The sequence below is a fragment of the Equus quagga genome, chromosome 1 (assembly GCF_021613505.1).
Source record: "Equus quagga isolate Etosha38 chromosome 1, UCLA_HA_Equagga_1.0, whole genome shotgun sequence".
Classification (NCBI taxonomy): domain Eukaryota; kingdom Metazoa; phylum Chordata; class Mammalia; order Perissodactyla; family Equidae; genus Equus; species Equus quagga.
The window spans coordinates 110,412,163-110,428,976 of record NC_060267.1 but is presented as its reverse complement, the minus strand read 5'-3'; the positions used below and the strand labels follow the sequence as shown (position 1 = coordinate 110,428,976).

The 16,814-nt window shown below is 43.9% G+C and overlaps 1 protein-coding gene across 3 annotated transcripts in view; it reads left to right on the top strand.

The window, feature by feature from the left end:
• The window catches only part of ITPR1 (inositol 1,4,5-trisphosphate receptor type 1), a 317,422-nt gene that overhangs the window by 13,014 nt on the left and 287,594 nt on the right, over nt 1-16,814 (top strand). For 2 of the 3 annotated variants that reach the window (XM_046673473.1, XM_046673467.1), the window contains exons 3-4: nt 8,714-8,821; nt 12,929-12,999. In XM_046673473.1, coding sequence (XP_046529429.1) covers nt 8,730-8,821; nt 12,929-12,999 — 163 coding nt within the window. In that variant the 5' untranslated portion in view covers nt 8,714-8,729. The remainder of the gene's footprint in view (nt 1-8,713; nt 8,822-12,928; nt 13,000-16,814) is intronic. The other variant, XM_046673482.1, reaches the window with a different exon arrangement.

Genomic DNA, 16,814 nt, shown 5'->3' with positions numbered 1-16,814 from the left:
ATCATATTAGAAATTAACACCAAGAAAACATAAAAAAAAAACCATTTAGACATTAACACAGTATCATATTTTTTGTGAACAATAACTATATTTTCCAAAACAAAAAATGCAGTGAGAAGAGTGACATTGTTTTACATTTTTGCAAATTACTTTAAGATCTGACTTAGTAGAAGATAGCTGGAGTCACATATCATGTATCTGCTTCTGCCTTCAGTCACTTGTGACATGGAGATCCAAGAAGTCATGGGCAGCTCGTCCCTCAGAAATGCTAACAAGGCCTGGGGGGACCTACAGCCACCACCTACACAAAAATGCACCACTTCACTTTTAGGTCAAGCAGCCCCCAGTGGCCTGCAAAGCCAGGCAAACCGTGAGGACTTTTAGAGGGAAAACAAGAGTATGCACAGAAAAAGGAAGAGTTGCTGGCATTGGATTACAGCCTCTGGAAAACTCTACCTTACACGTGTGAGAGACTGAATGAAAAGGCAAATGGCACCTTGATGTTATTATGAAAAATAGTTTTGACTTTGACAATCCATTGAAAGGGTCTTAGGAGCCCCCAGGAGTCTCTGGGGCACCATTAAGAACCACTGGCTTATGGGATAGGTAGTAGTGTGGAAGGTTTGGTGGTGGCATGGAACATTGGAGAGAGGGAGAAGTTGAAGGCTTAAGTGGCAGGATGCAATTGAATGCCCCTAAGTCTGGGTATTGTTTCAGATCTTTCTGTTCAGAAATACATGCATGGAGATGCATTTAAGTTGTTTTTGCAAAACAAAATTCCTTTCCAGCTGAAGCTCTTCCTGAATTGCAAAGCAACACGGAGAACTTGGAAGCTAGGGTACTTGTCTTATGTTCATCTTTTTCAGATGAGCAAGATTATACCATGCAGTCCAGAAGTTCTGCAGTGGGAAGGGTCATTAAAAAATGATAAGGCGTGGGTTCCTCTCCCCGTCTGGACATAGTAGCTTCAAATGCAACTTCCTTCGTACTATTACTCTGCAACCTACTTGGTTCTTCCTGTAGCTTTTGGCCTCAGATGAAGTTGTGTCCTGTCATAGAAATTAGCTTGTCTTGAAGCTTTTTTGCTATCAGGCTCTGTCACAACTGGTGTTAAAGGCATCAAGATGGAAGCTGTTAAAAATAGATGAGATATGCTATGCTAGCCAATTTAACTGTTTAAGAAAGGTAAATGATTACAAATCCAGGCCTCCGGGGAATATTTTGCATGTATCTTGGGTGATGTATGTAAGATTGTCAAAGTTAAGGTAATTGAGTGGTAAAACACGTGGGGAGCTTGGACGTCAGGAAATGAATGGTGCCCCGGGGGGCAGGTGTCCTTAGTGCCTGACATCAGAGCTTGGTTGGAAGGGCCTGATTTAAGGGCAGTGTCAGTGGGGCTCCCCCACCCCATTACTGAAAATCAGGATGTTCAGCCCCAAAGTCCAAGTGGCTTCATCTTAATTAAATACAGGATGCTTTCTTCTACGTGACAGTAAAAAAATCTCTGGGTCGTGGTTTTGGGGTCCATGAATGGGTGTAAAGTAAGGCTTCTGATTTCTTCTGTCCACCCTTGAAGATTAAGTGATACCTTAGGTAACTTCTTGGTTAATGGAAGTGTTCTAATTTAGTCTCATTTTGGGAGTTGATAACTTTTAAGTTCTGAATTGTGTGTAGGCGAAAGTTGAGATTTTTTTTTTTTAGAAAAATGAATATAATGCAATTAGTTAAGTGTGTGCAGGAGAAATAGATGGGAAAAATTACAATAAGTGAGTTTTCTGCCGCAAAGCTTTTAGCAAAAAATTAAAAAGAAAAATCTAAAACCAATCCTGAGCTATTTAAAATGAAATGAACACGCTTCTTTTCCAGTGAGGCTGCGCCTTAGCCTGTCTTAACACCAGAGTGGAAGAGGTTCTAAATGGTGAATTATCATTCCTTGGGAGAGGTTCCCCCTACCCCCACCCAGCAGGGGCCTGGTTTGCTGTTGGAAGAAGGGGGTGTGGAGTTCTGTCTGGCTGTCTTCGGGGTTGTGAATCTAGGGGTTGAAAAGCAACAATACCTTAGGTGACCTGTGGGAGTATCAGCCACTGCCTAGGCTGACAGAGGATTTAAACATTCCTGGGACCTTTGTTTATGTGGATGTGTTTCTAGCAGCGCTGACCAAGTAAGAAGCGTATAGCCAGTTGAAGAATCGCAAGTTATGGACAGAAGTAAGTGAAGACTTTGAAGGAAGAAAAGTGAATGTTTTCATTTCAGTCTCATTTGAAAATACAGAAAATGAGCCCTAGGGAAGGGCCGGTTATTGTGCCAAGCACTTTGTGTGGATTATTGGATTTGCCCCTCACAGTGACCCTGAGAGAGAGGAAGTGTTGCCCCTGCTCATCCCCCCCACCTTTTTCCCCCCAAAGATGAGGGAGCTGAAGTTCAGAGAAGTTATGTAAATTGCTTAAGAACACACAGTTGGTAATTGATGAAGCTGGTATTTGAACCCAGGTGGTTCTGAGTCTGTGGTTCTAGCCTTTTTGGATGTACAGAGGAGGTGGTCAGTCAGGGAGGGGTACTTCTTTCCAGGAATAGAATTTAGAAATTTTGTTTCTGGTTCCCAAATTTGAAAAGGGCTAATAGGCCCTTACTCTCTATTCCTGATCCAACAGTATAAACTTGGCATTAATTAGTTTTAGGAAAACAGTCACCTGAAAACGGTATAAGTTCTTCTAGGCAGCAGATAATGTGACACTAAAGTACATTGAACCCAAATTTGACTGCTTGCATGTCCCAGGCCCTGTACTAGGGACTGCAACGTGCCAGGGAAGAAGAATTCTGCCGTCCTCACCCTCATGGGCTCACAGTCTAGTGGTGAAGACAAGCAAATAAGCAAACAAATGAATAAGCAATTTTAGGACAGTGCTCATGGGCCCAGGTAGGGTGATTGGGGTGCTATATAGAGAAATGTGTTGGGGACATATAACCCAGAGTTGAGTCAGAGAGGACTTCCCAGAGGCAATGACGTCAAACTGGGATTGCAAAGGTGACTGGGAATTAGCCACAAGTGGTGATGTGGGAGGGGAGGAACATCAGGCTGCAGGGACAGCATGTGCAAAGGCCTGGGGGACAGAGAGGCACACGCATGTTGGGGGTTCCAGAACAAGTTCATTATGCCTTGAGTGTAGAAGGCAGGGGGGAGAGTACAGAGAGATGAGGATGGAGAGGTAGGCAGGGACCAGATTATGAAGAGCCCCAAAGAGATTTTGGAAGGTTTTAAGCAGAGGAATGAGATGGTTTGATTTATGTTTCTGAAAGATCACACTGGCTGTGTGTGTAGAATAGACTGAGGGGGAAAGATGGATTCAGAGATTAATAGGAGGGCTTTCTGGAGCTCAGTCAGAAATGATACTGGCTGAGATTTGAGTGGGGGCAGAGGAGTTAAAAAGAATTGGAGGAGGGGCTGGCCCCGTGGTGTAGTGGTTAAGTTCATGCACTGTGCTTCAGCAGCCTAGGTTTGCAAGTTTGGATCCTGGGCTCAAACATACACCATACGTCAGCCATGCTGTGGCAGCAACCCACGTATAAAGTGGAGGAAGATTGGCACAGATGTTAGCTCATGGCTAATCTTCCTCAAGCAAAAAAAAAAAGGAAGATTGACAATAGATGTTAGCTTAGAGCTAATCTTCCTCAGCAAAAAAGGAAAAAAAAAAATTGGAGCATTTGAGAGATATATTAAAGCTTACAATCAGGGAGATTTGATGTTCAATTAGACTTTTCATTCATGTATTTGCTAAGTATTTACTGAGCACCTACCATATGCTAGGCACTGGTGATGGAAATACAGTGGTATGCAAAACAGATCTCGGCTTTAACCAGAGCAAGGAGTGGGATTGGGATGAGTGTGTTCTAGACCTGAAGGAACAGTATGGGTAAAGGCCCTGTGGCAGGGATAAGAACAAAAGGAAGACTGGAGGTGCCACCAGGCTTTGTGGTGGTTGATGAAGTGGGTGTGGAGGAGGAGAAGCAGATTGGGCAGACAGGTGAGTTCTTTTCACACATTGAGATACTGTGGGCATCTGGGAGCTGAATCCCAGTAGCTGTTGGCCATGAGATACAGCTTTGGGGATTCTCATCATATAGAAGGCACTGGAGCCAGCAGAGTAGATGAGATGACCAGGGAGGTTTAGAAAAGGCAAAGAGCAACACCGATTCTGAGACCACTGATTGGGAGGACCAGCACCTCTGGTTTCTGTTCTCCAAGGAGATTTTTGAATTTGTGTGTTTTTATTCCCACCTTTCTTATGGATAGAATCGAAGATCCTCCTTTCTCTGCCCTGGTCAAGCCACCCTGGAAGAATCCTATTTTACAAGATGCATCAACCCGTCAGAGTGGTGGTGGTCTAATGCTAGCTTTCATTCATTGCTCGCTTACTTCCTGCCAGCTACCTTGCCGAGTGCTTTATAAACGCCATCTTACTGAACCTCATGACAGCCTGCTGGGGGAGCTGCTCTTATCCCCATTTTACAGATGGGGAAAGTGAGGTTTAGGGAAGTTATGGAACTGGCCTGCAGTCCTACAGTGACAGGGTGGCAGAGCTGGGGTTTGAACCCTGGCGTACTGGCTGTGGGGCCTCAGCTCCTGCCTGCCCTGGGGTGAGGAGTGCTCTAGAGGCTGGGCAGTGTCAGCCTGTGTCAGGGGAGGATGGTGATACTTTGCAGACAGAAGCAATGTCTTCAGGGGAAATCAGATAGAGAGTATTCGGTATTTCGAGGTCTTTTTGCATCGGAGGAGAGGTCAGTAGCAAAAGTTCTGGAAGGTGGTTGTCCCTGTGTGGGGGTAGGGGAGGGGGAAGGAGTGTTTTCTAACTGGGCTCTTTGAAGCTGGAAGAGGTCCCATTGCCAGGTGTTGAAGCAGAAGGCAAGACCATCCAGAGTAGACGTGGTGGGGGATTGCGTTATTGGACAGGAGATAGAATTAGATGCTTTACAGGGTTCCTGCCAACCGTTATTCTGATTCTGTATATTTGGAAAGGCCAGAAGGCTCTGTGGTTGGGAGCTGAGCATAATTCCATAGAGTTCAGCTTTTTCTCAACTGGTGAATTAGGGAGGATAATAATTTTCCCTAAAGCAGAATATGTTGTCATGGGTGGCACAGCAGCTCATTTCTTCCGATACCCAACTGAATGTTTGTAAAGGGGATCCTTTCCTTTACTGAGTTTAAATTTTGAAGCCCTAGAATCATTCAGAATTCCATTTCATCTCATTAAAAAATAATAAAAAAGTAGCCAGCATTGGGCAGCGAAAGTCTGCCAGTCACTGTACTGGGCACTTTTCATGCACTGTTTCATCTATTCCTCACAACAACCCCTTGAAGTAAGAATTATCCCCATTTTACAGATGAAACGAAAGCGAGAGGTTTAAGTGGGCTGGGTGGCAGTGGTGGGCTAGTAATAATAGCTTGCACACAGAGAGCAAGCTATTATTACTGGTTCTGGAGCAGACTGTCAGAGCCTGTTCTCATATGTCAAGTGACCAACTCAGGTTGTTAGCAAGGGGCCCTGAATGTCCATGTAGCATGTGATGTCCCAGGGTCATGCAGATGGCAGAAGGTTCTGGCTCTGTTTTGTTCTTAGGTGATCCCCAGCCATTGTGTGAGTGACACAGGAACTCTGGGTACAGCTGTGAGAAGTTTGCAGGCACAAATGGTCCAGGATCAGATAAAGAGGCAATCTTTCCCACTCTGCATCTGGACAACAGGAAGTCTTCCAGAAGATTGCTCCCAGGCTCATCGCTCACAGGCAGACTTTCCACCTCCTCCCCTCCAGGCCCTAGAGGCCTCTTCTGTTGACTTTCCCTGCCTTTGTTTTTCCTCCCAGGACACACTGATGATTGCACCAGGGCCTCTCCTCCTCCCACCTGCACTTCTTCTCTTCACTAATGGTAGTGAGGGGAGACCGCCAGAGGTTTCTAGCCAGACCAGAAAGGCTTCTGCCTCATCCTTTGTAAGGGGACTTATTGCTTGAGACCCCTGGGGAAAAATCTGTTTCTCCTCACCCTCCCCCCACTTTTTGTTTGTTTTCTTTTTTTTTTAATTAGGACCCCTGGCAGATTGCCTAGTTAAGGATTATTAACTGGTGGATGTACTGGTCTGTGTTTTCGGAGGGAAATGTAAAATATGACTAAAATTTACTCATTCAATTGTCTACTTAAGCATGTTGGTTAGGAAGAAGATACTGATATCTTTTTCTGACTTATCAAAATGTTGTGTGGCCACAGGAGAAAAATTAGGAAATAAAATTGTGCATAAAGAAGAAAATCAGTTCTCCGTAATCTTACCATCCAGAGAATAAGAACGGTTGACGTTTGAGCCCGTGTTCCAGCGATCATCATTGATGAGAAGCTCTGCTTAGGAGTCAAGTTACCTGGGTTATAACCCTGGCCTTCGTGCTCATTATATGTGACATGGGCATCTTAACCTTTGTGTACCTTGGTTTCCCCAACAATAAAATGGAAATAATGGTAGTGCCTGCCTCGTGCTGTGGTCGTGAGGATTCAGTAAGAGAACATTTGTAAAGCCCTCAGCACAATGGTGGGCATGTTGATGCTTGGTAAATGTTAGCCATTATTATTAGAAATGGTAATAAGGCAGAACCGTGCTGTAGGAACAGGGTGTCCAGACATCTGTTGCAGTTATCAACTGCAGGCAACTTTGAGTACCTCATGCTTTGTCATTCCAGAACACTGAACTGTGTCTGCTTCTTTCCATTAAGGGCCTGGAACCTTTCAGTAAGGTAACCAGTTGATGAGGAAAGTTCTGAAAACAGGTCACACTGCTATTTCCTGGCCTCGTCTCCGTTGGGGCCAAATGCTCATTCGGAAGGGCAAACTCGAAAGGAGCGAGTTAGTCACGTTGGACAAGGTGCTCTTGCCCGAGCATAAACCTGCTGCTCTCCTCTGTTCGGCAACTCCCCAGAGTCCTGGGAGGCCAGAGTGTGTAGACACAAATTTGGTCTGACTCAAAATTCAAACAAAACTTGTTTTCCAATAATCAGTCCCAGAAGTACGCTGACTTCCTGACCCTTGATAAGGCTTTTAAATAGAGCATATAAGGGAAGTATTAATCCCCCTTAATGTTTTTCATTTGTGCAGCTTTTTTGGATGTCATTTAAAACATCGGCTTGCCTTTAGGTATAAAACATCCAGTTAGGAAGAAATGGCCTGATGACAGACTTGATTCCAGAGAGCGGTACTTGGCTAATTGTCCCTCTGCACGTTATTTGTGTGTCTTTCCTCAAGGTCTAGAGATGCTGTCACTTTTGTTTGAGAGTTTGTTTCCTCGGTTGCTGTCTCTCTCTATAAATCAGTTCATGTTCAATGAAATGCTCTTTATCTCTCTTGCAACAACTGGGTTGTTTGGGGGGATAAATGAGTTTTTCCCTGCTGTTTCTCACCAGCAGTGAACTGAGGTCCTTTCACAGTTCGTTTTCAGCACCTGGCACTCCTTCTAAGCTAGGAGAAATGCTTCCTGAGGTTTTCTGCTGATCGTAGTCACATAATTCTTCTGAAAAGAAAACTTGGCACCCAAAAAGCAATTTCGAGAGAGAATACTTTTACAAGCTATTACAACTCTTGTGGTTTTACGAGGTGAACGATTTCTGGCAGGGAAAGTTGAGAAAAGAGATGGGAAAAGATGTTTAAGGGGGTCTGGGTTTGGAAGAGAGGTCTTGGAAAGATCTGGGTTACTCTGAGCCTCTGCACACCAGGTGCCTGAGGAGACGATGGGGTGTTAGCTGCAGTCCACACCAGCACACTGTCTTCCCACATAACTGAGCTTGTTCTTTAAAAGTCAGTTTAGCTTTTTATAATTGGCTCCCACTCCTCAATATTTATGGCCCTGGGGAAAGCTGTTTCTATGAGTTGTTTCACTATTTTTGTTGATATGTGTGCCTGCGTGTGTAATGATTTCTGGGCAGTGTAGAGATTTCTTGGAACTAAAGAGCATTTTCTAGGACTGCCCCTAACTAGCTGTGTGTATTCCTGACTAGGGTTCTTAACTGACCTGAGCTACCTATTCTTGCCTGCGTCAGGAAGGGTTTAAGCAGGAGCTAAGATCCTTTCTCCCTCTGCAAGTGTTTCTTGGTGAAAGATGAGAAGGAAAGACATTGAAATAGCATTTGGGTAAAGTGCGTACAGTTGCTGAATTCTTGAAAGCCCACTCGAGCGTTGTGGTATTTGTTTCGAAGTTTCCTTGTATTAATTTCACTTTGTTGCTTTGGTACCTTAGCGGGCACCGCCAGACCCCAGTTTTACACCAGGTGTTTCCTTCTGACTTAACGTTCCCTGAGGCAGATTGAATATGTTAATGTTTCCTAAGTCAGACTTTCCAACTCCTTAATCACTGCAAAGTTCTTGGCCGACTTCCCTGCTGTCTTCATATTTACTATTTATTATCGAGGGTCCTCAACTTGCAGAATGGGATTCAGGCATGGTTTTGTTAGAAACACGCGATATTGTGGTTGGAATATCCTGTAATTAAATAATATATGGAAAAAAATGTTGTTGCATATGTCCTTACTTGGCTCATTTAATTGCCTGCCTGTCACACTCTTGTTTAAATTTGACTTTTAAGTAGAGTGCTTTGGAAAATTGAGCTAAGCCAACTCTCAGTGACTTTTTCCCCCTCTGAGCATTTCTTTCCTTCTAATAACTTTGCATATTTTACTTTGTCTAGGATTTTCAAGAAAGACATGTCTGACAAGATGTCTAGTTTCCTACATATTGGGGACATTTGTTCTCTGTACGCGGAGGGATCGACAAATGGATTTATTAGCACCTTGGGGTAAGAGCACCCGATTTCTTGTGTGGCGGGGTTTGTTTAAGACCTCATAGCATCAGCTTAAGAACTGTGATTTTTCTAAGATAAGAATGTTACCATTTCCTTGGCTTTTCCAGGGCCGGGTGGATTCATGAATACCAAATCCCGTGTGAGCCACGTGTCACCCCTTACACAGAAATACTGTTTTCCTGTCAGTTCTAGAAGAGTGAAATCTCATTAGTTAGGAATCTGTTATTTCAGAATTTATTATAGTTTCCTCTTCCTTCATGTATAAGGGGGAAACTGCTAAGTATATGGGATGAAATTTTAAGATTAATATTTACAGATCCCAAAGAACTTCTTTTTTGCTTCGTAAAAACTCATATTGTCAAATGGTGACTTGTTCGTCACATAAGCAAAGACCAGAACTTCTCAGATGCCTTTCTTCTTTGAAGCAGAACCTTTCCTACTTTAAATTGCTGTATGTATTTGACAGTTACAAATTGCACAAAGTTCTGTAAATCAGAGTTTTGCTCTTTTGTGCTTTCTTCCATTTTTATCCAACTTTTAAGGGTATAAATATATTCCATAATGTACTCATTTGATTATCTTCTCCTTTCTCCTCCTACTCCTATTGTCTAGAAGAGGAAATGAGACATGAAATAGCCCGAAGGCAGACAGAAGCAGAAGGGAGAATCAAGATGGTTAATTCCAGAATAGTCAGGAATGGTCTATATTGTCTTTGTGTAGAAAAGAGTAGTTAGACCCTGGGGTGGCATTGTTGCATTTGGCAAGAGCTAGTTTTAAATGGGGGGAAGGAAGGCCAGCAGCTTTTCCAAGAACCTCATTCCTATAGCAGCCAGAACCTTCCTTCTAATCATAGCTATTATTTAAAGCATGGTTGTTCTCTGGTATTTGTGCAGAGTATTTCCAGGCTCTCATTCAAGTTACTCCAGCCTCAAGTTATTTCAGATATAGAATTATAGCTCAACTGGACCTCACTGCAAAAAAATTTTGTTTTAAAAAGTCAACCAATAAAAAGAAGTCACCTGCGATTGTCTGATCACCAAATCCAGTGACTGTTTCTCAGTCCTTATCTTTCTTTAACCTTTCTACGCTGAAGACCCACCTGCCACAATTTATCTCCTGTGGTTTTTGGCAAAGAGGCCTTCTGTGGCTTGTGCCTCTCTGTCCCTTTTTTCTTCTTGGCTGGCTCCTTCCTTTTCCATCCCTCATGGTTGAACATTTTATCCTCCTCTTATTTTTCAGCAATAAGAGCAACAGTCATAAATAGCAGTGGTAACCACTTATGTGAGTCCTATGGGTGTTTGCAGCGCTGTGCTAATACTGTGCATACATCATCCCTTTAATCCCCAAACAGCTCTTTATGGCGAGCACTCTCATTATCAGTGTTTATGGAGGTGAAACCTGTGAGCATCAGAGAGGTGAACTTACCTGCCCAAGGCTTCACAGCTTCAAAGACTCAGGACTCCAAGACCAGTGCTCCTAACAGTGCCCTTGGCATGGCAGACTTTCCTTTCCCTGGCTTTCCTGACTACCTCTCTGGCTGAATTTGGTTGTCATCCTCGCTGTCTGCCCACAGTTCTCATCTGGATGCCCTGTTAAACCTCAACCCCACCTTATGCCCCATCTTTCTTCTGTGGCCCTGATTTCTTTTAATGGCACCACTGTCTTCATCATACTCAGGCTCGCTTCCAGTCAGTTGCTGAGCGCACTCTGTGCCAGCCCCTGAAATCTTAGTGCCTCCTTTTCTTCTAGAGCGTCCACTCTTAGAATTCCTATAAGGAACAAATTCTTTGCTTTATAAGAATTTTCCTCAAGTATTATAAACAAATTAATGATAAGGTCCCCTCCTTTTTCTACAATGTGAGGATGGCTGTTTTTTGAATTTTGAGCTCTAATACTTCAAGCGAGTATTTTATTTCCTTGGTTCCTTGCATATATTTGGAGATAACTGATTAAAAATGTATTTGGAAAATTAAGTTTGATCTTCTTTTTGCTTTTAATGTTTTTAACACACATGGAGCACCAGTTGTGGATGAGATGAGTGACTGCCGGTTTTGTGGAACTCTGTGTCTAGCTCCCCAGTCCGGTTCCATTTATGTAGATGGTGGTTACCTCCGAATGGCTTTATTGACTCACTGAACATTAGATCTCCAGTAGGACCTTGGAAAGCCCATGAGTGTGCATGTGCAGCATCAGAGATGTACTTCTGAATCACTTGCGGAACTTGTTAAAAATAAAGCTTCTTGGATCCCATCCCGGAAGATGTCTTTAGGAGGCCTAGGGATGATGGGGACCTGGAATCAATATATTTTAGAAACAAAAAGTCTGATGAACATCTCCCTCCTTGAGAATCCTTGAGACCAACTCTTTGATTTTGTGGATGAAGAAACTGAGACCAGGAGGAGTAAAGTGGTGTAGTCACTGTCATGCTGCCAGTAGTGGCAGAGTGCCATCTACAATTCCTTTTACTTCTAGCCTAAACTGAGGCCCTTTCTCCTGCCCCTTCCTCCTTGTTTGAGAACTTGATGATTAGTCAACCCAGCCTGCATTGGATTCCAAGGCATCCACCTCCTTTCACATATTATGTTAGATCTGGTGGCTTTATTGTATTTACGCTCACAGGGACTCTGGTCGGGGGTTATACATGCACATTCTGCTCTTGATTTTTGCATAAAAACTCAAGTCATTGACCACACTGTCCCTCTTGTTGATGCAGAGGGGTCTCGTGTCTTGGAGCCAAAGGAGCAAACTGCTGGTGTGCTATTCTGGATACTTTGATTCACCCACCAAATAAATGACCAAGCACCTAGCCTGGGCAGGAAAATGTACTAGCCCTGGGCATCTTCTGGACCACAAAGCAGGCAGCTCTCTGCCCTCATGGAGCTTGTAGCCTAGTACACTGTTTGTGCTTCAGCCTAGTGAGATTGGGAGGACAGAGGAGGAGATGCAGGGAGGGCCTAGAGCAGGAAAGGTTTGGGGAGCCTTTGTGGAGAAGGCGGGGGCTCTGAAGCAGGGCCTGGAAAGACAGGCAGCACCTTAGGAGGTAAAAGTGAATTTTGGAGGAAGGAGCAGCAAGAATAGAGGCCAAGTATTTAATGGTACCTTGCCTTCGGCATAAGAAGCTGTCCAGACTAATGGAAGAAACCCTGGAAACCCATAGCGTATTAGCTGGGAGCAAGTTCTGTGGTCATTTGGAAAATGAGCCAATCCTACCAATATCAGTTTTAGGAATTGAACAGGTCATTTAAACTTCTCAGAGCCTCAATTTTCCTCATCTGTTCAAAAAATATATATATATATATTTAAAAAAATTGCTTCTTCTAAAAGAATTGTACAAGTTAGATTGGTCAGTCAGGACTTTAAATGCTGGATCTTTATGTAATTTGGGGCTGGTTAATTGTAATTTTTTGCGCTTTCACCACTACTTGCTTTTGAAGCTCCAAAGTCTGTCCTTATTTCCATCCGTTTGCTCTTGCGGTTCCCTCTACGTGAACAGGTTCCCCTCTTCCTCATCCTCCCACCTTTGTTTCAACTTCCAGTAGTTCCAAGATGACCTCTCCTGCCAGCAGCTTCTCAGATGGCCTCAGGCACAGTTAGTTTCTGGCTGTATTTTCTTCCTTCTCTTCCAGCCCTTAGGTTATATTCTCCTGATCAGTTTTCTTTTGTGGCTCCTGCACTAGCTTTGAGCTCCCTAAGGGCAGGGACATGACTCATTTTCATCCTCACATCCCAGAGTCTAGCACGGTACCTGGCACAAAGTGGGCCCCTCAGCTACCGTTAGTTGAAGGCACTGACCCTTTGCAATGCCTCCCGACATCAGCGTTATTGGATGTTGTGCTCAAATCCATTATGGATGTGGTTAAGGGAAAGGAGCCACAGAAAACAGTAGCTTAATGTGCCCACTGCAGAAGCAGAACCTTGGGCTTTGGATTCGGTTTAGGTCCCTGCATAGGAAACCTGTAGTGTAAACAGGTCCCTGACAGGAGAATATGGCAGCCCAAGTTTAGCACAAGAACAGCCCTGGTATTTGATTTTTGCGTAGTGCTTAGGTTTTATTTGCTTAGACTTGGCTTGATGTCACCTTTATCTTTGTCTTCTTTGCAGCCTTGTTGATGATCGTTGTGTTGTACAGCCAGAAACCGGGGACCTTAACAATCCACCCAAGAAATTCAGAGGTAAGCTGGTGATTTTCCTGGAGTGGGTACTTTGCCTCGCTTGAAAATTTATGAAATGTGTTGCTGTGTGTGGATTTTTTTTTTAAAGCAATTGTAAGTTTATTTACTTATGTATTTTTCTAAAGTGTGATTTCGTTTCTGAGATTATGACCTCTTGAAAATGCATAAGTAAGTTTACTGTCAAGACTGGGATGGCTTTTATTAGGGCCTTAATTTGTCTATTGAGTACATGTTGGTAAGTGCTAATTCAGCTTAAAGCCTTATGTTTGTGCAGAAACGTCTCCAAGCAAATAGGATTTATGGATCTAGTCACAGGGCACATGTTACTTCTGGAGATCTCTCTGCTCCTTTGGGGGCTCTCCTGTTCTTAGATACCTCAACTTGGAGTGAGAAATTCTTTTTTTTTTTTTTTGAGGAAGATTAGCCCTGAACTAACTACTGCCAGTCCTTCTCTGTTTGCTGAGGAAGCCTGGCCCTGAGCTAACATCCGTGCCCATCTTCCTCCACTTTATACGTGGGATGCCTTCCACAGCATGGTGTGCCAAGCGGTGCCATGTCCGCACCTGGGATCCAAACCAGTGAACCCCGTGCTGCCGAGAAGTGGAACGTGTGAACTTAACCGCTGCGCCACCGGGCCGGCCCCCCGAGAAATTCTTGATGATTGCACTTTTTGGGTTAAATCACGCAGGCAGGACAGCCTTCCCACCAGTAGCCTACTAGTGTTGGCTTTTGTTTTAGGCCTCTTGCATTTGGTGTCTTCCTCAGAGGGTAGCTTAGTTTATTCCAAGAGGTGTTTAAAATATAGTTGGTACCTTAAGATGATAAACATTGTGTTTTTATTTTTTGTTGTGGTGGTGGTTAGTGGTTTTCAGCTGTAGCTGCGTAGTGGGAGAGATTATCTGAGAGAGATTTTAAATTAAGCAGATACTCAGGGCCCTACTCCAGACCAATTAAATGATCTCTGCAGGTTGGAGCCCGGGCACTGGCATTTTTTAAGGCCTCCCAAGTGATTTTTATATACAGCCAGGGTTGAGAATCCGTTGGGTTATGTATTTGACTAATGGCCTCAGTCCCAAAGGGCTCAAATCTTTCCATTTGCAAATTATATCAATTGAGTTATACCTTATTATCAGGTGAATTAGAAACTGTTTGACTTTTTTTGAATGAAATGGAAAGCAGACGTTCAGGTGGAGAGAAGCCATTTGGAAGCTGTTTGGTGTTGAGAAGCATCCCGTTGGCATGAGGCTGTCAGGAGAATGTTTTCACCTGGAGAAGGGGCTTTTCAAAAAAAGAATTGTTGACATGAGCGCTGTGTGACAGGAACCTGAGGTAGCTGTTGCCTCTGCTGTCTTTTCTTTGCAATCCCTCCTTCATACCTTTTTCCAAAACAGAATCCTGAATGCAGCAGAAGTGAAAGGTTTGAGCTAATGATCCTAATCCAGTCACTTGTAGCATTAATTCCTTACTCTGAATAATAGATTGTGCCTCGTTTATCTTTTAACAGAGCCGAGATCAATAGACTTGGTGCCAGGCACTGTGCTAAGGGCTCTGCCTGCACTTTTAACTCATGGAGTTGTCTGTCCACCCTGTAAGGGGATCGACCGCCTCAAAGGTTGAGGTTAAGTAGCTTATCTGGGATCACACAGCTGGCGATGATGGAGCGGGAGCAATAGTTCTCAACTTTGCCTGCACAGAGAAATCAGCTGGGGGACTTTAAAAAATACTGACGTCTGAGTTTCACCCCCAGGGATTCTGAGTTAATTGGGCTTCGAGAGTTTTGAAAGCTCCCCAGGTGATTCTCTTGTGCAGGCAAGGTTAAGAACCAGTGCTGCTAAAACCTGGGCTATAAACTCCCAGCTCTGTTACTTAGGGGTGAGCTGGTCCAGGCTTGGCTTTTGCAGCTGGGACCAGGTGGAGGGCTGAGAGTCAGGAGTCATTGCCCGGGTCCAGAGTGAGCTCATATCCCATTCTACACACAGGCCTTGGGTGTTGGGAAAGGGACCTGGGAAGGATGTTAAAGCACTGTACGAAGTTAATCAGTAGCTATTTGAATACAAGGTTAGAACGTTAAAATAAATAGGACCGTAGCCAGGGGAAGTCAGAAGAGATATATATGTTTTCCTGGCACTGGGGTAAAGTACTTAGATGTATATCTGGTGGCTGATTTGAAGGGACTGTTGTGAAATGAAAGCAACACTCTGTGGAGGCCCTTTGGAATGAAGCAAACTACGTTAATGGCCTGGCCCAGCTCTATAGGTTGTTACGTGACAGTGGCTTGATTTGTTGACTGGCTTTCACCGTCAATTAAAGATAAAGGTTTGTAGGTTGTGAGGTGCTTTGTACTTGTGGGAAAATCTGGTTCAAAACAAGCTCTGCTGCAGGCTTCGAGAATGTAGGTCAGGACCGCCTCATTGCTCGTGCTGAACGGGGGGCCCTCTGTGCACAGGTGAGGAGCCCAGGCAGACTCCCTTTGCGAGCAGGGGGCCAGGAGGGGCTCTTCCACCTTAAAACCTGGGCAGAGAGGATTTAAACATTTTCCAAAGCATCCCTCCAATTCTCATGCAGCATACTTAAAAAAATTTTTTTTCTAAAATAAAGTAAAAGATCTCTCTTCTGGAAGAAGGGAGTCCTGCCTTTCCAAATGCAAGTGTATTTTGAAGTTGAAGTCATTTTGATGTTCAGCAATTGTGCATATGGCAGTTGGGCAATTTGGCGGCTTTTCTGGTCCGTTTTCTTGCCGTGCCTTTGCACCCTGGAGTTTAACAAACACATATGGAAAAGTGAGATGCTGGCAAGCAGCCGGATGGCATGATGGAGTCTTTATCTGGGCAATCAGCAGAGCTACATTTAGTCATTTGGCTTTGCTGTTGCTTCCATTGTTTCCTTGCCAAGTTATTTCCTATATTGAGAACCATCGTAACCTGTTCCTAAGTAAATGGAAACTAAAGGCCTGTTTATGCAATACTCCTTGTGGCTTCTGACTTTGGGTTTTTAGTTTTGTGAGCCCCTCTTGGTATCTGTCACCCTAGTGCTTAATAACGTAGACCTTAGGATCGGGCTTGTGGTGTTCATGTCCAACTTCCACTAATTCTTAGCTAAGTGACCCTGACAAATTGCTTAACCTCCATGAGCCTTGGTTTTGTCATCTGTAAAATGTGAGATGATGATAGTCCCTGCCTCATAAGGTTATTGTGAAGATTAAATGTATGTTTAGAATTTAGTACTGAGGGAGACTGGCCCTTAGTTACGGGTTCAGTAAGCCTTAGTTATTCTTTCCTAGTCCCAACGCTTAATACAGACCCTGGCACTATAAGTAGTGGCAGAAGGGAAAGAAACTATTTGTGACTCCTTTAATGCTATGAGAGTAATTATGTAGTGTTTTTCTTTTTGTCTTTATTTTTTTTATTTTTATCTTTTGAGGAAGATTAGCCCTGAGCTGATATCTGCTGCCAAGCCTCCTCTTTTTTTTTTTTTTTGCTGAGGAAGATTGGCCATGAGCTAAGATCCCTGCTCATCTTCCTCTACTTTATATGTGGGACACCTGCTACAGCACGCCTTGATAAACTGTGCGTAGGTCTGCACCTGGGATCCCAACCAGCGTACCCCAGGCGGCTGAAGCGCAGCACGTGCACTTATCTGCTGTGCCACTGGGCTGGTCCCTCTTTTTGTCTTTAAATGCTTTTGTGGGTAGGGGTATGCACATGGACCCCGTGGGCCCAGATTTGAGGCCCACTGTTCCCATATTCAAGCTGAGTGACCTTGATAGATTAATTTTTCTGAGCTTGTGTCTTCACCTATAAAATGGGGGAAAATAA